The sequence below is a fragment of the Apteryx mantelli genome, chromosome 15 (genome assembly GCF_036417845.1).
Source record: "Apteryx mantelli isolate bAptMan1 chromosome 15, bAptMan1.hap1, whole genome shotgun sequence".
NCBI classification, from domain to species: Eukaryota; Metazoa; Chordata; class Aves; order Apterygiformes; family Apterygidae; genus Apteryx; species Apteryx mantelli.
Window position 1 is genome coordinate 3,687,615 of NC_089992.1, and position 19,881 is coordinate 3,707,495.

Here is a 19,881-nt window from a genome sequence, read left to right on the forward strand (position 1 = left end):
GTGCTGGCTGTAGTCTCACTTGCTGAGAGGACCCCAGGGCTATCTCTTGAAAAGAAGTCATAGTTAGTGATAGATCACCGAGCTGGCTGGAGCTAGCCTGACATTTTAAGACTTAATGGGTTAATAAAGTGTGTGTTTTAGGTGTCTGCGGCTAAATAGAGTTGGTCCATTCCCTGCACACACTCATACCTTGACAGCAGTACCTTTGACCTGCCGTGCGCTGCTCCTGCCTCCTTTGTCTGCTCCGTCCATCTGCCTCGGCTCAGGTTGCACTCACTGTTTATCCCCCATAATCCAATTTAAGTTGCCATAGAAAGCAATGGGGATTTACAGAAAGAAAGAAAAAGCCTCGCTGGGTTCAAAAAGCAGAAAAGACAGACTTTTTTTTCTCCTTTAGATAACTGTCTCCTCTCGTCTCTCTTATTTTTGCCATGCATTAAAGATCTGTGTTAGAGGCAGGCATTACAAAGAGCGTGCCGCCGCTGGTATTTGCCAAGAGAAGTTGGCCCACGGGAGTCCCAGCTCTGCAGGCAGCTGTGGAGTGGGTCCCCTTGAGCCCCTCAGAGAGGGGACGAGCTGCTAGGAATTCGTAAGTTGAAGTCTTAAATATCCAGTGGTCCAGAGAGCCTTCAAGGTGGCTTGCTGTCCCCGTGTGGGCACGCACGGGGAGTCTCTGCACTTCGAAGTCGCTGTGCCAGCTATGTGCCAGCCACTGTTGACCACGTCAGCAATTTTAATGATGAACCGATTGCATTAAGCTATGCAGCCCCAAAGGGTCTCACACTTTACTGCCTTCTGGAGCACCTGCCATTCGGTGCTGCTGGAGATATGGGATTACCGGCTGGTAGGGCTGGGTATCTGTAAGCAGCTAGACAAGGTGTCTCATTTTTTCACTGTCTGATCTGTAGCCTGGGAGAAATTTGTGTAGTTTTAGGGAGTTGTGGATTGGGAGCACCCAACCCTTCATGTTGAACTACCTGGCAGAGGGTGTATCCCCGCTCCAGCAGGTTCGTGGACCTGGGCTGACGTGCCGTTTGCAGGGTGTTTGGAGCAGTCTGTCTGATGGCCTGGACCATCGCTGGTGCTTGGGTTTAAGCTGCGCTAGGCGCAAGTGGAGCTACCTGATAATGTTGTCTGACTTCCCGAGCTGGCGAGCCAGCCTCGTGCTTGACGGGCATCTGCCGCTCCTGACTCTGGTGGGAAAACCCTGCTCAGTAACTGGAAAGTCAGCAATGAAATTGTTTTGATTGCTAGCATCTTGTCTCTGATGGAGATCATAGGGTCTTCTGCACCCTGGGGTACTTCATCCTGCAGGTGGTTCTTGGAGAGAGCCCAGGTCTGCGATGCAATGTCTCATGGCAGGTTTTACCCGTTGTACGACCTCCTGTCAATACTTCCCTTCGGGTTTGTGTGTAGGATGCTGCTGATTAAATCCTGGCTGTGCTGGCTGATCTAACCAGGCACGTGTTGGGGGCTGTGGTGTGGAAAACAGAGAAAGGTGATAACTCATGGTAACAGCGCCCTGAGAGCGGCACAGCTATTGCTGCAATGCAGGGTCAGGCTGGATCTAGTGTGCTTTCTTTTTCCCTGTTGCTAGAGAAGTTGCTTTGAGAGATGCTGTAATTTTTCAGTGTATTCACAGCCTTATTTACAACGTCAGGCCACATGGATGCTCAAACCCTGCACCAGGATCCTACGTTTGCTCTGCCAAAGTCACGCAAACCCCTCGTCCACATGAGAGAGGCTGGAAGAGACTTAGGACGCATGTAAGACTAAATTAGGTGTTGTCATTAGGCGAGGAGACCGTTTCCAGTAGGTGTAATCAGTGAGAAATGCAACTTGCACCCAGGTCCTGTTATATGGATGTCCCCGCACCCAGGGAGACCCGGGCATGCGGGAGGGCGAGGGCATGTCCCTATGGGAGCACACCACCAGCGTGGTGGGTCGAACCCGAGCCGTCAAGCCCCGTAGCCCGGTCGGTGCCGAGGGAGGGGACGGGGCAGCGAGCGAGCGGGGTCCTTCCCTGGCGAACCTTCCTTGCCGCTGGACATCAGCAGTTTAAGGATGTGCGGAGCAGGGGTCTGCGTACGAACCATCGCGTCTGAAAGTCCCAGATGGGCCTTTTCTTCCTCATTTGTCTGATTGCTTTCAGACCCATACCTCTGCTTTTACAATATCTATAATTAGGTGCTGGGTGAAAAACGCGCTTTTGTGTTTGTTTTAAACCTTCTGCCTGATAATCTAATTAGGTGTCCCTTATTTTTTGACCGTGCGGAGTAATAAGTAACTGTTCCTTGTCCACCTTCTTCATTCTAGTACCAATTCTCTAGATCCTGTCCTATCTCCCGTTCGCTTTCTCTTTTCCCAGCTGAAGAGCCCTGGTCTGTGTAGTCTCTGCGGGACGGATGCTGCCCCATACCCCGATCGTCTTTGATGCCTTTCTCCAGGCCCTTTCCGGAGCCCCAGCACCCAGCTGAGATGGGGCCAGAGCTGCGTGGGGCTTCGCTGTGGTTCACGCGGTGGCTCACTGACCTTCCTATTTTGTTTTTTGTCCCCAAATGCTTTCTGCAACCTTCCTAGATACAGCAACGCTGCCTGGGGCTGTGTCCTGGGTTTGAACGGCAGCAATGTGGCCCGAGGAAACTTCCACCCGTCAAGGGGCTGCTGCACCAGAGAGCTGTTAGAAAGGCTTTCCTGGTATTCAGATGAAATTTTAGTTTTCTGAGTGTTCTGGCATTTCATCTCATTGCCCTTCTTGATAAATAAATTCACTTCTGCCCCTGCCTTTACACCCTTCAGATATTTACGTGACCTCTGATTCGTGGTCACTTTTTGTCTTCCACATCAGTGGGTGTTTTGGGCTAATCTTTAAAGAATAGGTTCATTTCTGCCTTCTGCAGTGTCTAATCATCACTGTACGGCAAATTATATCCTAAAAGGTGTGCTGGACCAAGTGAAGCGTAACGTGCCAAAGACACAGTGTTTAAACGTTCTGTTGGCAAAAGAAGTTAATTAGTACGTATCTGCGCGATGGAAAGCATGGGTTTGCCTATTGTTGGTACAAATTCTGCAATAACTTATCTGCCATGGACGTCGCTTAGTATAATTGCTTTGAAAGAAACCTTTTGTGTTGCGGAGCCAGAACGTTGCGCGTTTGTATTTCTGTGCATAACTTGCTCTTCATTAAGGGCTGAATAGCACCATCCTTTGCCCGAGAGCAAGAGCAGCGCAGGGGCACGGGGCTAGGCGCGAGAGGCTCTGCGAGCGAAGGACCGTCTGCAGAAATGGCGTGAAGGTGCAGGCGGCAATAAGGTCTGGACGGGGAGCTGCCGATCCCCCCTTCCCCTCCGCTGGCTGCGTTGCACACGGGTCTGGGGCATGGTGTGACCGCTGCTCAGCACGCGTAGAGGGAAGAGAGGAGCAGATTTTTGGACTGGTGTTGCCTCCTGCTCCTGTGGTGGGAACACTCGAGGATGGTCGATCGTGCAAGTTTTTGTTGCTTATTTCTGCCCTGCTGCAAAGGGAGGTGAAGAGGCAAATGTGCGAAAGGGTGTGCGGTGGAGCTGGGGCTTGGCAAGCCACAGGAGGGGTGCGCGTGCCAGTCCCTTCGCTGTGGTCTCCGAAGGCAGCCCTGAAGGCCTGTGCCGACAGTTGCGCCTTGGTGTATCCCCCCCGGCAGTGCTGGGCTGAGTGGAATGAACACGGCTCTGGGTGTTTCCTGTGCTGGGCAGAAACTCCGTGAAAGTCGCATCCCAAGGTTTTGAGGGCAAAGCTCTCAAAGAGAGGGGAGGATGAAGCCAGCCGTTGCATGAGCCGCTGCCTGCTGAGATCCTGTCTTAAACCGTAGGCAAAGCACGCCCGAGGGTTTTGTGTTCAGCCCAGAGGATGCTTGCACCCTCTAGCACGAGCATAGCCCGTTGCGTCCGAAAAGTTTCCTGCATCCCACACTGGCTGGTGCATTAGCTGTTGACTCTCATTGCTTCTTGTGGGCACATTGCTGACTCTGACCTTCTCTCTCCTCCCTGTGTTTTAGATTTCGGTCGTTCCACGGAGCTGGCATTCGTTGTGGAGCCCAGCGATGACATAGCCGTGCAGGAGCAGCCTTTGATCCTCTACTGCCAGGTGGAGGGCATCCAGCCCATCACCATCACGTGGCGGAAGAATGGCGTGATGATCGTGGACAGCGAGAACGCCTTCATGTTGGCCAATGGGTCGCTCTACGTCTCCCGCTTCCAGAGGGTCCGGGGAGACGGGTCCTCGGATGAAGGCGAATATGACTGCATGGCGCAAAACCACTACGGGCTGGTGGTCAGCCGAAAGGCAAAGATTCAGGCAGCAAGTAAGTACGGGCCTTGTCCCACCTGCGTGTCCGGGGGCGATCCTGCAGCGGGCACTGGCGTTGCCCAAAGGTGGGAGGGCAGTGCCGTGGGTGCCGTGCGTTCAGCCTTGCCCGCGGAAGCAAGGCAGTGGGTGCTGGGGACCCCAAAGCCGGCAGGATGTGCCTCTTGATTTCATATCCATTGGGACCTCTCAGCACCAGGGAGCTGGGAGCATTTTGAGCCCTGTTGGTGGAGGCTGCTTGTCTGACTGGTGGGGATGGAGACGGGCAGGTTGGGCAGAGAGGGGGGCAAGTCACCTGCACCCTCCGGCCGGGGATTTGGCTTGCAGCTCGGACGAAACGCAGCCCTGTCTCCGGGCCGTGCTTGCGGGGCCAGCCCAGGAGCGTTGCTGGAGGGCCGCAGGAGTGGAGGTGTTTGCAGGCTTGTGGTCTCTGTCTGGAAATTTGAATGGTTTTGGGAGGGAGGATTCAAGAGAAAAGAGCGGGGAGCTGGTGTAGGGATCTGGCTGGCATCTGATCTGCGTAATTGTCCAGGTGTGAAAGGAGATCAGCCTCCTCAGGGGGAGAAAGCTAAAAGCCACCTTGTAGCAGGAAATTCCCTGACTCTAACGAGTGAGTTGCATTAAAGTCAGGCGGTGAAACAGCCCCACGGTTCGTGTCTCTCCTGCCGCAGGTTTGGAAGCCCCTCCGCTTTGCGGCAAGCCTGCGCTTCCCCAACCGTAGGCAAAGACCTTCTGAAGGTCACGGCTTCTTTCTTTCATTTTGTTATTTAAGGCAGGCAGCGTGGAGGCAGCAAGGTCTTATTTACTGCCCGGCGTGGCAGTGCCTTTGGGGGCAAGGCTAACAACGCCAGACAGATTGTCTGGTGGGGGAGCTCAGAGGAGGAGAGAGATGAAAATGTCAGCGTGGGAATGAAATTTAAAGGTGGGGGAGGAAGAATTACAGGGCAGGCTGCGACTCCAGCCCCGCGCAGCGCCCGGCTTAGCCCGTCGTGCGTGGAAACGCTGCCCTGCTTCGCCCCCGCGACCGGAGCGGCTGCTCCCATGGGGTCTCCTGCTGTGCCGATTTGAGTTTGTCCCGGGAATGGCAGCGGAGCTAAGGAGCTGTGTCGTGGTGGTTTCTGTCCTTGTGCTGGTGGCCAGCTTTGCCCAAAGACTGTCTGCAGGCTCCGGAGGTGCAGCTGCTAATCCTTTTTGCATTCAACCAGAAATTGCTGCTGGGTGTAATTTATATACGGCTGCAAGGACGGGACTCTGGTATGGCCCCGAGACCTGGCCAAATGCTGGTTTGTTAAAAAGCAGTTTTAATGAAGGGTTCTCCAGCTCCCATGGGAGATGGCCACCTCTGTTCTTTGTGTGGCCCCGTAGTGCCGCTTCCTTCGCGTTTGCAAACTGTGCTGTGATTTCTGGTGCAAGGTAGGAAAAGCCCATGGCAAAGTTTGGGGCCGGGGCCAGGATCCCCTGGTTGCACTCCCCAAATTGGAGGGCTTTTTGACGCCCTGCCTCCTGCTCCCTGCAGCGCTGGGGCTTGCTGGCAGCCCACCAAGGGACCACTCCAGCTCTTGTGTGCAACAATTCCCGAGTGCATGAAGTGGCCATCTGCAAACCTAGCTTTTCAGTAGGGTAAGAAATGACATTGTCCGGCAGCCAAAGGCTTTGGGTGTTTGCCAGATTAGCAGCTGGATCTCAAACTTGTCAGTCTGGTGGTGCTAAACCTTGGAGCACTTTTGGTGAACAGCTCTGTCATTTATGAGCTGGGAGCCGGCTGACACACAAGCACAATGTCAGACTTCTCGGACCTGTAAACAGGAGACTTAAGAGCCAGAGGAATTACCTTTGGGACGGCGGACTGTCAATAAACACTGCTATCTCGGCTCCTGCATCAATATGTATGTGGTGGGCTGCGTGTCCCTGAATAGCGTTTCCTTTTGTAGCCACGGTTTGGTGTGAATCAGAATGAAAAAGGGACCGCGTTGAAAATAATTTGGACCTTGTTCTGGCTTCAGGCTCGGCTTCTTGCCAGCCCCGAGAAAGGGTCCGAGTGAAGCCAGTGCAACATGTGGGGCGCCTGGCCTCGATGCCGCAGGCGCCTGCTGAGCGCGGGAGTGAAACGGGGGACGTTTTCCTGGGGTGATTACGTACAAGTAAGAGCAATGTCCCCTGCCCCGAGAAGCAAGCCGGACCGAGGAGGAGGGTCATTAACCCCATTTTAGAGATGAGGGGACCGTCGTGCCGATGAAATAGGTGCTGGCTGCCTCGAAGGAAGAAATCGAGCGCTAGGCAGAGCTTTGCGGAGTGGAGTAAATACTGCTGGTGGGGTAAAACCTCATCCCGATGCTGATCTGTTCTTTCCTCCGAGCCCGACGTCCGAACACAAAAGCCCCGGCGAAATAAAAACCTTCCCCAAACAAAAATCGTGAAAGTTGATCAAGGCCATGCTACCGAGGAATAAAAGGGATCTGACGGAGCGGAGCCCCTTGAGAGCTCTGCTGCACTTTTCGCTGTCTTCAAAGGCTTGCTGTTAGTCTCATATCACGGTTACAGACCCCGGCTTTGTACTAGGGCTTGGAATATAATCTTCTTGGCTCGGAGGAATGTACATATTTGCATTCAGGAAATGTGGGCTGGATATCATATTTTTATGTTTCAAATTTACTTCAACACTTGGCACTGAGCGAAATTTAACTGGAAGAAGATGCTGCTGGCAGCCGCGGCACGGAGGGCCCCCGTGGGCTTGCCGGGCGGGCGCCCTCCCGGGCCGGGGCCGCTGCCGTGGCAGGCTGCCCTCCGTGCTGCTGCGGAGGTAAATTATCCCAGGTTTGCGAGGAAGCCACGGCTTTGGCGAAATCTGGGAACCGCAGAGGTGCGCTAATTTGCAGTTTAAGCGTGGGCATATGAACGTCCTTTAATTAAAATTCATGGGAATTTCTATATATCATCGTTATTAACACCGAAGACGCTCGGTGGAGGGAAGTGGATCGTGGCCGGTGTGTGGATTGGCAGGTTGTGTGCTAAATACACTGATAGTATTTTTGTACTGTAACCTTCTTTTGAACAAGTACAAGCGTACAAGAGACGTAGGCGCGACTGACTCGAGCAGAGGCCTTCGGCATTTCTGCCCTGTGCCTGACACGCTGGCTGGAATTTTTTCGGTTGCTGTTTCTGCGCCTGTTCAGACTCTGGTGTGTTGGTTTAAAAGGTTGTGGAATGCAACATGTTTTTATAATCTGATCAGGTTATTGAATACAGATTTTTTTTTTTTCCTAATGACAGTTTTGTAATTTCTCATGACTCCGAGCTGTCTTAATTAAAATCAGTTTCACGGATATAGCGTTCTCCGGGGGCAATGGTAGCAGGGAACGCTTGGCCTGAAAACTTCCCCTGAGCACTGCTTCAGCAGAGGAGCTCCCCGAAACGCAGCCGCCTTCCTTCTCACCCTTCGCTTAGCTTGACCTCAGCTGACTTACCGCATCGTCTCATGGCACTTCCAGCCTTTTTGCCAATGCTGTAATTTGATGGAGCTGGCCCTACATCATCATAAATCACCGCCCCGCCGGTGGAGTAGGACCCATTGATTATACCACTCAATAACAAGCAGTTACCACTAATTGGAAATCACCATCAAACTGGGTATCGGATCGGGCTCTGCACGCATGTGGCCGGAGAGCAGCAATTTTCACTGTTTGATCCGGTGCTATAAAAAAAAATAAAGAGAAAGAGGGGAAGTCAGTCAGTCACGCCACGCCACTCGGAGCGAGGGCAGTTTCCTGCAGCTCGGCGAGACGGGCTGCCCAGCGCTGGAAGCGTTGCGGAGCCTCGGAATAGCCCCGGGCAGAGCCGGTCATTTGCAAAAACTAAAAAAGCGGAGGAGGCCTGGAGAAGACGCCCGCGTGCAAGGTGTTTTCCTCGCGAGGCTGCGGGAGGAGGATGGGAGCTGCGGGGTTTATAAAGCAGCAGAGACCTTCCCACCGTTTCGGCTCCTCGGCGCAGAATACGTTCAGGGTTTAACCTGCAGCCCCCTTTCCAGGCTCGGGGGTGGTGGGAAGAGCTGCTGAGCCCAAAGAATGGCAGCATTTATAAGAGCGCGGAGACAAGAAGGAAGTCTAAAAGGATTAGGGAGAGACAAAGGGGGCTGATTATTTTATGGGTCACAATACAAGGCATTAGAGGGAGATCACAAAGGGATGTAATTACAAAAGAAGGCCATACTGGGGGGATCAACCCAGGATTAGAGTGGGAAATGTTTTTACACAGTTTTGTTCCACTCATTATGAAGTTAGCATTTTAAATTAAGGTTTAAATAAGGTGGCACCGAAGTTGTCACCAAGGTATTTCCTGGGCAGTGCCACTGTTTGGATGCAGATTGCGAGTCCCAGCTCAAAACATCATGTCAGAGCCTAAACACATGGCTTTGCTTCGGGTTTTTCTTGTGCGCGTGCGATATCTGCCTTGCTGGCAGAGCCCTACCTATAGCTTGTGCTTAGAGCAAGCGAACCTGCTTCTGAAGTTGAAAGTGGGGTGCTTTTGCGCTGAGACGTTTTAGCGGTGTGAAACGTGCTCGAGATAAAAGTGAGCTTTTAAAGAAAGTGCCCTGGTGTCGGTTTCCGGCTCTCTGGAGACATGGTCAGGTTACTCCCGGGAACTTTTGGCTGATTCTCCCTCGTGTTTCATTGCGCTTTTGCTCCTGGTGTTGCATACCAAGTTGCTTGCGCCCAAAACCTTTTATTTTCAATTGTGAATTTGCTCGCGTTTAATGCGCTTTCTTCTGAAATGCTGAGTCTGAGCGTAAGGGCTCAGTTTTGCTACCGGTGGTGTTTCTCTGACTGTTGTCTTTGCTTCAAATGCTCACAGTTCTTGGTAAGCCCAGAGCAAATTCTGGGCTTCTAGCAGTGGGTTTCAGGGGAAAAAAAACCAAAAAACCCAACCACGAGGAATTACTGAAAAGGAAAAAAAGATGGAGTGAAGCAAAAAGGCTATGAGGGCTTTCAGGGGAGGGAAATGATGGGTGGGTGATCGCTTCCCTCCATCAGCTCCTTCGGCTGGCTCTTGGACATGCTGGCTCGTTCGAGGTCGCCTCTCGCATCTGTACGGTTGCAGCATTTGGCTCTGCGTGTGTAGCGTGTGCTGCAAAACAAATGTACAAATATCAGGAGTCACCCCGGGGAATGGAGAGATTTGGCTGGAAATTTTAGTAGGTTTGGGGATTAAGAGAGTTTGTCACTTACCACCCACTGCATTTCAGTGTCTGCCCGTAACAGCCAGAATTCATCTTGGAGACTCAAGCACATTATAAGACCATATTTCTTTTGGCTGCTCGTTTCTTAGCAGTGTGATGGTTATTTAAATATCATCTCGCACTTCTCCGCCAGGCTTCTAGCGTGGATACGCCAGCCTTAGCTACGGCAATGTTATCTCCCGTACAGGGGTTTGCACTGCAGGCAGTAATGTCACTTAGTCATTTACAGAAAGCTCAAGGGAAATATATCAGAAGAATTTCATTAATGGCAGCACTGTTGAGTTATTTGTCTCAATTAACTCTTGGCGCACAGCTGAGGAGGCTCCGGCGCGGCCGCAGCCCGCGCCGGCAGCCCGCCCCGCTCCCGCGCTGGCCGCCCGCGTTGTGCGCGCGGGGCCGGGCTCGGCTGCCGGGCAGCTCTCCGGGGAGCGCGCGGTGCTTGGCCTCGCGTGCTTCCCGTGCGGCTCTCCCTCCGGCTGTTGCTTCGCTGCAGCCTGTCCTCGCCGTGGGGCCAGACGTGGCCACCCGTCCTAGCCCTCGGTTCGGCCAGGAGAGCAGCTCTCTGCTGCCTTAACCTTTTGCTCGCGGTCGTCACCCTGGGATCTCTTCGGGGCTGTCACCTGTTTGTCTGGCTGTGTTGTCTCAGCTGAAGGATTTGTAATGTCACCAGTTGCATGATTTTGGTTTTTTTTTCCCCAGCAGGCTGGGGATGGTGCGATGGTCGTAGGTGGCCTTTCTCTCTCACGTCGCCCTCCACGGTCCCAGCTGGCCGTGCCGGTCCCCATGGTGTGCCCAGCAGAGCCTCTAACCCAGCCGTGCCTCGGTTTCCCCCCTCTGAATTTGGGGCGGTTTTGCCGATCCGTGCCACCGTTTGTGAGTGCGGGGGGGGGCAAGCGGCCGGTTTGTGTTTCCTGGGGACGATGCTTCGCCTGTGCCTTTGCTCCCGGCAGCCGCGCCGGGGGCGAGCAGCTCGCCGCGCCGGCGGGAGAGGTGGTGCTCAGGCGAGAGGAGCGGGGTCTCTTTTTCTGCCACCGCTCATCAGCAGGGCTGTGAGCAGGAATCGACTTTCAGGGGCATCTGACCACAGCGATCGATGCTGTTGATCCAGTGGGTAACTAGCCAGTCTTTGCAAGGGAACAGAAAGCGTCGCCGCATTTGCCTTGGAGCTCTGATCATGGCTTTAACCCACAGTTACCAAAAACAATCCCCCAAAAAAGGTGTGGGAGGGGAAGGAGAAGCTGTAGAGCAATCCTGCGCTGATCCATGGGTACGGATACCTTTGGGTCCGTCAGCGGTACTGGCAAAGGCAGACCTTACGCGCAGGGCAAGGTGGCTTCCCTGGGACCAGCGGGATGCTGGGGCACCTGCGGGTGCCCGGGAGGGGACCGCAGCGGGCCGGAGCCGGAGAGCAGCCGGCCAGCGCTCCCGGACACCGAGGGCCCCGGGACCCGGGCGGCTGCACCGCCTCTCCCGCTCTCGTTTCGGCTTCGCCCGCGGTCGCAGCCCTGTTGCTGGGAAGGGAGCCTGCTCCTTCTCCTCCTAGGCACGGCATATGGTTTTCAGAGAGGTTCTTGCTTTAAACCCAATTTTACAGTTGGGTTGACTGAGGCAAAGGGAGGTCAAACGATTCGCCTGAGGTCACTCCGTAAGTGGCTCAGATTAAATCTCAGCCCGCGCCGCTGCCCGTTCCCAGCGCTGCTGTGCCGGCCGGACCAGATGGCCTGCTGAATGCGGCGTCGGGATCCTCGGCGTCTTCCCTGCCGCATTGTTCTCCATTGTGGGCCACTGAAAGCAGAACCCTGAAAGTGAGAGTCCTTTGGATTTGCCGAGTCCAAGTTATTCTGCCTAATGACACGGATTTGCAGCAGAGGGTTTAAACACGCCGCTTTGCGATGGAGGTCTGAATTTTTACAGAGATTTACCTCTTTGCTTTGCCTAGTTTTCTGAGATGAAAACGCTCAGCCAGCTAAAATTGGTCCCTTAACCTGTCAGCTGCTGTCTCGCGGGGCAGAGCGGGGCTTTGTGCCCGTGCGGATGTGTCCCAGGGCTCTCCGGCCCTGATCCCCAGGGTAATTGCCGGCATGGTTTTGTCGCAGTTTCCGCGCTGCTGTGGTCCAGCTGTTTGAGCCTTCCCCCTCGGCTTGGCCCCGGGATCACACAAGGGGTGGTAGGCTGAGATGCGCTAGGAGCTGCTCTCCAGCACGGCCACCACTGCACGTCCTCCACCTTCCGAGCCAGCGATGCCAAAAGCGCCCGACCTGCTGGTCCCGTGGCTGAGCCCTCGTGCCAGGCACGGCTGTTCAGGAGGAGCACGAGCCGGCAGCTTGGGCATCGTGAGACCAGGTACCGCAGCGGGCGTTGCAAGCCCGGCGCAGCGGTCCTGGGGGCGGTGGGAAGTTCTCCTGGGCCCGTGCGTCTCTTCTCTGCATCCGGCCTCCTGCGGAAAGGCCCGCTCTCGGGACTGGCGCCGCTCACATGCCTCAGTAAGTTGGCACCTCTTGAGCATGCCTTGATTAATAGTGTTTTTTTGTCAGTCCTAAGAGGCCCCCATTATGTCCCTTTGATGCTGCATTTTGCACTTACCACTGTCACTGAGCTCAATGACTAATTTTCACAGGTCACGGGAGAGGGACAATGGATCAGGCCACATTTCGAAGAAACAAATGAAATTTTGCTGCAACTGAGAGCACTAATTAAGAGCGAGGATCAATTTGGGTGTACAAAAGAGATAGTTTTAGGTTGCTGGTGTGGAAATGAGTGGTGGTGCTTGCAGCGGCAGAAAAGGCTCTGTGTGTGCGCGTACTTCAGCTGCAGTATTGTACTCCGCTGCATTTGATCGATACTTCTGCACTCATTCAGTGGGGAAAAACCAAGCATTTTCCTGCCTGCTGTTCTCAGGAAGGGCAGGGACAGAAAACCTGCTGGATCAAGTCACCGTTGATCCCTGTGAGATGTTTTTGGCCATTGGCAGGAGCAGCAGCTTGTGTTGCTTGAGTCGCGTTGCTCGTCTCCAAGCACAGCAGTGCAAATTCGCCTGATGGCTGGCGAGCACGGCCGATGCGTTCCCTGGGCATCCTCAGCCCCGGCGGTACTTCACCCCACCAGGGACTGTGCTGCTTTCCTGAGGCTTCTTGCAGAGGGACACTGGTTTGGAGGAGCAAGGCAAGAGCAATTAGTTCTGGGTGATGAGAGGAGGAAAGTGAGACGTCAAAGGGAGTGGAGGGAGAGCGAACTCTCATCACGGAGGATGCTGTGACTGCAGCAGGAGGGATAGGGAAAAGCTGAGGATGCACAGGTTTGGGTTCGGTGCTTTGTTGAGCAACAAAGAGATGTGCTTCAGGTTCACACGAGTCTTCAGATACAAGAAAAAGACAGAGCTAATGTGCGTTCAGGGTGAGATGGTTGCCAGTGCCCAGGTCCCCAAGTGGTACCAGTTAAAATCAGCTTGCAAACCATTTTGGTAGTGGAAATGAATGGGCGGCAGGATGCTCTATTTTGGGATCTCTGTTTTGGGTTGGATTTGTCTTGGGCATGAAGGTAGGAGCATTCGCTGGAGTGTCCTTTTGCCAAGGGGGTCCCCCAGGGCCCACTGGGTTCCCCTGAAAAAAAGCCCAAATGTGTCTGAACCCAGAACAGATTTATGGTGTTGAACAAGCCTCCAAAACGAGGAGGCTCTGGCCGCAGGGACCGCGGGAGAGATGTTGCCCCGGGGCCACGGAGCAGCGCAGCCGCGTCGCTTTGGTGCCCGGCGCGGCAGCAGCGGCGGCTCCTCCAGTGGCGAGGGCACTGGCTGCGCCACTTTGTTTTGTCGGAGCAGTGTCCACATGCCGCTCACCATGGTTTCCCACGGAAATGTGTAAAGGGGTGGGAGGGAAAGTCCTGCCTGTGGCTTTCATTTGTGATCCTAATGCTCGGAGAGAGGAGAGGCAGGGCCTCAAGGGGGTCAAATCTCTCTCTCACTCTCAAAAAAAGAAAAAAAGAAGAAGAAAAAAATCTTTATAAAAAGAATTTCTTCTAAGCAACCCGGACTTGAAGCTAATGAGACTTGGAGATGTTTAATGAGCGTTGGGAAGACCCTCTAACTTCTTCCGCAACGTTGGAAGGACCTTTGCAGAGGGAGGACGCGGAGGCGCTGCCCGGGGTGCGCGGGGCCGTGGTGGCCGCGCTCCTGCTGCCCCGAGGAGCTGCCGGCAGGCTCCCCGCGTGTGTTTTGCCAACCCTGAGGATCAACTCAGGCCCCCTTCCCTCCCCGGCAGTGGTCTCTGCCCCGGTGTCCCGTCAGGGCTGGCGCTCTGCGGCTCGGCGTGGTCGCGGAGTTGGGGTGCTGCCGGCTGTCGCGTTGCGTGAGGCTCGTGGGCCCGGCGCTGCTGAGCCCTCTGCGCGCGCACCGAACCCTAAGGAGATGAGCCAGCGGGTTCGGGAGGTCTTCTGGGGGGAGATGGACATGCCCGCACTGCATGCGCGTGCGTGACAGCCTCCCGGAGAGCTCGTTTTCGTACCCGGGGCTGGGTTTTGGGGGAGCGTGTGCAAGCCTCTCTGTTTTAAAGCGTCGTTTGCAGACGTTCGAAGCACCTCTGCGGTTCCCGCTGCCGCGTCCTGCAGGGGGGAAATAGGATTTGCTCTTGCCCGGCTCGCTGCCCAAGGGAAGCCTGCCTCATTTTCCTTCTGCTAGCCAGGCTCCCCCGAGAATGAGGGATTACCTGGCCTTCCAAAAAAGCGTTCCCAATGCGCGAAGAAGTCTGGATGGCTCACAACTTTTAATTAGCTCTCCTGACCGAGGCCGGGATCCCTCCCTCCCTCCCCGCCTCGCAGAGGGCTGGTGATTAGAATTACAATGAAGATAATCCAAACTGTATGTGCAGGGTTTTCTGCGAGCGGAGAACAAAGCGGGACATCCATCTGGTGAGCGTGAGCCCATAATACCTTTCTGCTCACTTCTGCAGTGCAACAGGAGCTGCTTGGGACGGAAGCGGGCTCGTTATTTCGGACAGGCTTGCTGACACACACAGCAGCGCTGCCTTGTAATCTCGGAGGCGCTGAAACTCTGCCGCGCGGGAAGGGCAAGCGTTGCTTTTTTTTTTAAGTCCGCTTTTGCATTCCTCCGTGTTAAAATCGGGCATCCAGCCCTCTTCCAAACCTGTGGTTAATTAGTGTATGAGTGAGAGATGCCCTTCAGTTTTCTAGCAAGGCTAATGAAAGCTTGAGGGAGTTTTAAAAGGTACTACCCCGCAGCCGAGCGAAGCCCGTCCTGCGGCAAACATCCCCGCGGTAGCGAGTAAATGCGTTTTAGCCGTAATCTCACGGGAGGCCACCTCCTGCTTGAGTGATGCTATTTTAAGCCTTGTTTAAAATCTCCTGCTCGGTGCAGGACGGAGCTCCTGCCTCCGAGCTTTGGCATCCTTGTGTCCCGTGTTTGCAATGGGAGAGCGGCCTCTTGTCGTGGGGCCGGCTTTCCCCCACCGTGCCCCGATTCTGGCCCCGGCCCCGGCGGGGAAGCCGTGGTGGGAGTCATGGGCAGGAGTTTGCAGCAGACAGATGCAGCATTGGGCCCTCGGCCCCGGTGCTGCTCTGCTTTACGGTCAGCTGGATTTTGCCAGGCTGCTGCAACGTGGCGGGATGACGGGCGCATTGTTGCGGGGCCGCCTCGGTGGGAAAGGAATAACAAAAAAGCCGTTGTGGAGGAGCAGCCGGCGCTCCGTGCCGCTGCTCGCCGCCGTGCCGGCAGCGCCACGCATGCTTCCACTCCTTCCATGGCAACAAGTTCATCCTTCGGCCAGTGCAACGGTCGGCCGCGACGCAGCGATGCGGCCGGGAGCCGGTCCCGGCTGCAGCATCCCGGGAAGGCCTGGGGGACGGGGCTGGGTTTCATGGCCGTGGGATGGTCTGCCGGCTGCAAAATTCAGGGTTTACTGCCCCAGAGGGCCAGGCAGTCGCTCGCCAGCCACGGGGTGGTCGTTTCGGGGCCCTAAGCTGAGCAGCACCGGTGCACGGAGCAGCGATAGCTGTTGCCCTCCCATGCAGAGAGACGGGGAGCCCGGAGCTAAGGAAACGATGGTCAAGTGCAAGGCAGCAATGCTGTTCCTCGCCCCAGCACATCAAGCAGTTGCGTTAAAATCCCCACTGCATATGAGAGCGCGGTGCGGTGTCCGCATTGAAGGCAGCGGCTTTTCCCGGCGGGATGCCGGCTGCCGGACCGGCCGCTGGTACCTCCTGGCGGCCCCGCGCGAGCCCGGCGTGTTGGTGGGCTGTGGCTGGGGCAGCTCGAGTGAAAATCCGATCAGCTGTTGAACCGCGGAGATTTGAGGCCTCGTGCCAAGGCTTCGCATTTCGATTTTGGATGCATGCTGTGAAATTCATAGGTGGGATATTTCTAGAGAGCTGCTTTGCTTCCTGTAGGAAAAGAAGAAGAAAAACATGGAAATAAATAATGTACCGTATTGACAGCTGCCAGCAGTCAAAACCTACGAGTCAAGCCGTCCTTCACCTCCCAAAGTCGTAACACTGGTTCTGAAATCTGGATATTAGAAAATAACAAATTACCAGCTCCTTTAGCTCATCTATTGACTTTCAGCTGTTATGTTCCATTTAGGTCATGTTTCCAAGCTTTTTCTCCCTAAATCACAAATGTTAGAAACATCTCACTTTTAACACAGGGAGAGCTCAGGCTTGTAGGGCTGCGAGATGCTGCAAGTTGGGGCGTCGCAGCATCGCCAGGTAGTGCAAGCTTCTTGGTGAAACGATGATGAGAGCTGAATAAACTGATGAGCTTCTTCCATTTTGCTCCCTTGTTATGTAAATAGGCTCCAATCTGCATATCAGATCCCTCGGGTGAGTGAGTGTAATAACATTAAAAATAAAACAGCAAAACCCCCAACGTGTGTGTTTTAGCAATCTTTAAACAGGCAAAAATTTGCTTGGAGGAGCTGTGCTGGGTGCAAAGGCTCCTCGTTACTGGTTCTCTTGCAAGAAGGTAACTGCCCCGGCTTTAAAGAAAGTGCTTTAATGCTACATAAATATAATTGCTTTGATGAAATGTCTTTAGCCTCCTGAGGGAAGTTTAGGCTGGTAAGCCTTTAGATATGAATGGACGACTCCGTAATTGCTATTGTTTCGGAGACACATTAGGAAGGCCTAACGCCGATCGCTCCTGGCGTGTTGGGGAGGCAGCGCGACGGCAGTCCCGTGCTGGAGACGGTGCTAGTTGCCTTTTGCAGCAGGAGATGCTGACAGACACGGGAAGTTTCTTTCCTAATTAGATCATGGGCTTGTGGTTTTTGTTTTTGTTTTTCCTGCTGATATGCAGAGTGAAGGTATCTGATTCTTTGCAATTTATGCTGTGGATAATGAGCTTAAGGGCAGCATCTCGCAGGAGCGCAGCAGTGATGGGTTAGTGCGTCAGCTCTCGCCTCTGACAGGGTCCAAACCAGCTGATTCAAAGAAAAGGGCAAGATGTGAGCATTCAGAATGCTTCTTTATTTTTTAATTCTTATTAGCAAAGCATGGGATGTTCTTGTTCACGGGATATGCTCCCATCTCTGGACTGGGAGCAGTTGTGTTTAAAAATTGAGATTTGGCCTTCGAGATCACTCCCAAAGGCTCTCTTGGGTGGTCTCCTGTTTTCGGAGACTGTGGGCATCACGTTTTCCAGTTTTGCTTCACGCCGTCGAGGCCAGAAGGGCTCCCAGGCAACTCGGTGGGGGGCTCAGAGACCTTCCCCCATCCCGGCGATTCTGCTTTCGGGGGCGTTTTTCCTGGGAACAGGTGAAACTGGTCCTGAGAGGCAGCAGAGTGGCCGGGTCCTTTGGGGTATTGCCGTGATTCTCGTGCCGCTGGTCGGACGTGGGGTTATGCCCCGTTTTGCGTTGGTGCTGCGCAGCGTTTCGCGGAGCTGTTTGGCCGCAGGCACGTTCCACGCCAGAGCCGGTGGCGCCTTCGGAAAACTGGGGCTGTTTCCTGACTAGGCTGGAAGATTAAGGCTAGAGCCGTGTATCGCAGGTAAGCGCCAGCCGCCGTTACACCGGCGGTCACTCATTACGGATTAATCTCCGCAGTCTTTTGCAGCCACGTGCCTGGATGGTCCGTAGGGGTTCGTCCGTCTCCTGCGTCTTATTGAACGCAGCAGCGCTCGCTAGGTTTATCATCGTTTGCTTTGCTTTTCCGTTAATGTGCCTTATTTCCGCGGCCGCTCTCCCAGAGGTGACGTTACTTGGACTAAGTGAGACGTACGCCCTGGTTCCCGGAGACTCCCTGGCCGGCACCGGGGAGACGTTTACCGTAGGAGGCGATAACGGTGGGTGCAGTGTCATCAGCTGATGTTGGTTAAGGATCGGGCTGGGAACGTGCCAAACTGCAATCCAGGCAGAAACCTCAGTTTTATCTCCTGCCTCCGTGTGCTGACCTTCACCTTGGCGGTGCCATCGGGTGCGTGCACTGCCGGGCTGCCTGAGGTCTCCTCCTTTCAGCAGCAGCTCGTGATACGTAGGGTTATCGTGCTCTGAGCTGCAGATCGCTCCGTTTTCCAGCTCTGTTAGCCCTGACTTTTGTTTAGGAGGAGTATCAGTTTGTGTTTTTTTTATCAAAAAGTGCTCCTCCTGTTTTACAGCCAGCTGGAGCAACAAAATGGGATAATGCACCACCTCAAACAGCATACTCTGCCTTTTCTCCTCCCGGTTCCTCCATCCCTTCCCTGATCCAGCTTGTGAGACCTTCAGGACTTGAACTCCCCTTCCTTCGCGTAGGGACTGACAGAAATGGCACATCTCAGCTGAGCCATTAGTGTCCCATTGTGATACAAAATACAATAACTTACTGGTGCTTCCCCTTGAATTTTTAGCCTCACATGGTAAATCTTGGTCTTGCTTGGAATTTATTTTTGTTTTGGAGATTTTTTACTGCCTTCAGAAATTTCACTTAGGAGAGAGGGATTTTATGGGTCTAAACTATTTAAAGACTGTTTTTTCCTGTGGTCTTTTTTTTTGAAGGAAAGCAAGAGTTTGTATGTAGTGCCTGACCTACAATATATTGTCCCAGATTAATAGCACACTATTTTTCACAGGTGAACATAATCTTGGCCCATTGTAATTTAGTCTCCATCCTGCCATACTGTTAATTAGGATGAATGGGTTATGTGAAAACTCCACATCTGGCCAGTGCCAGCTTTCATAATAAGTTGCCCCAAAAACGTGAGGAACGAGGGGGAGTGAGTCAATGAAAATCCTGACATAAATTGACTTTTTGTGTCCTGGCAGTGCTTGGCTGAAAGCCAATGACAATAAGGGCCCGGCGTGCCAGAATTCGCAGACAAATAACACTTTTGCAGCGCGGCGTCATTACGAGACACCCTCGTAGCAGCCGTCCTTCCTGCCACTCATTCCCTTGTGTCCAAAGAAGCTGGCGGGGGGGGGACCCGTCTCCGTGTTGTGACGGGCTGCAATGAAAACATGAATGACAGAGTGACATTTTGACAGCTTGACTTCAGGTTCTTGCTGCAAATGTAAATACATTCATTTGAATCCAATTTAGGCAACCAGGAATTTTTAATAGGGAATAAATGGAGGATGGCTTAAAGGTGACTTTGGGGGATTTTCTTTCTTTTTTTTTTTTCCAGTCTGGGGATATTTGGGGAATTTTTAAATGGGTTTGACCCCAAATTTCTATGGTGTTGTGGAGGTCGAAGTGCTCTCCGTTCTCATGTGCTCCAAGCACACATTTTTCCATCAAATGGCTTTGTTTTCCCCCAGTTTAATGCTAATCCGTGTCTGAGTCGAGAGACAGCCAGCAATGTAGTTCATTAAATGTGCCTATCGAGCAGCTGATAAAATTGAACCACAATCCCATCCTCCTCAAATCAAGGGCTCTTAAACACCCGATAGTCCATTTTATTTTTTCCCCTAAGGGATCTAATCTGTTGCTCTTTTGCACTTGGCAACCTGCTGTGTTTTTACTGGAGAGAAGTCGCTGAGTGTCTTGTCAGGTGGGAGCAAGGAGGACTGAATCAGGCCTCGCAACACGACTTATTTAGATGATCTCAGCAGCCTGGGGATTTCCTGCTCCTCTCGTTAGTTCTCCTGGCAGTATCTCCTCCCTAGGATTTAGGTGAGTAGGGCTACAAGATGCAAACTCCGGCTGGCATTGACGTCGCGGGAGCAATACAGCCGTGTTTCGCTGGTGTCCGGCAGGAGTATAGCTGAATGCATGCGTTTGGTTTCCCTGTTTCTCGGCCACCTTCACGCCTTCCTTGTGTCTAGATCTGCTCCAGCCCTCGAAGCTTCAGTTGCAGTGAAATGGCCTGCCTTTGGCATGCATGG

At 53.7% G+C, this 19,881-nt stretch overlaps 1 protein-coding gene across 1 annotated transcript in view; it reads left to right on the plus strand.

The window, feature by feature from the left end:
- The window catches only part of IGDCC3 (immunoglobulin superfamily DCC subclass member 3), a 97,411-nt gene that overhangs the window by 8,691 nt on the left and 68,839 nt on the right, over positions 1 to 19,881 (plus strand). The window contains exon 2 of the mRNA XM_067305786.1: positions 4,034 to 4,339. Within this exon, the coding sequence (XP_067161887.1) occupies positions 4,034 to 4,339 (306 nt within the window). The remainder of the gene's footprint in view (positions 1 to 4,033; positions 4,340 to 19,881) is intronic.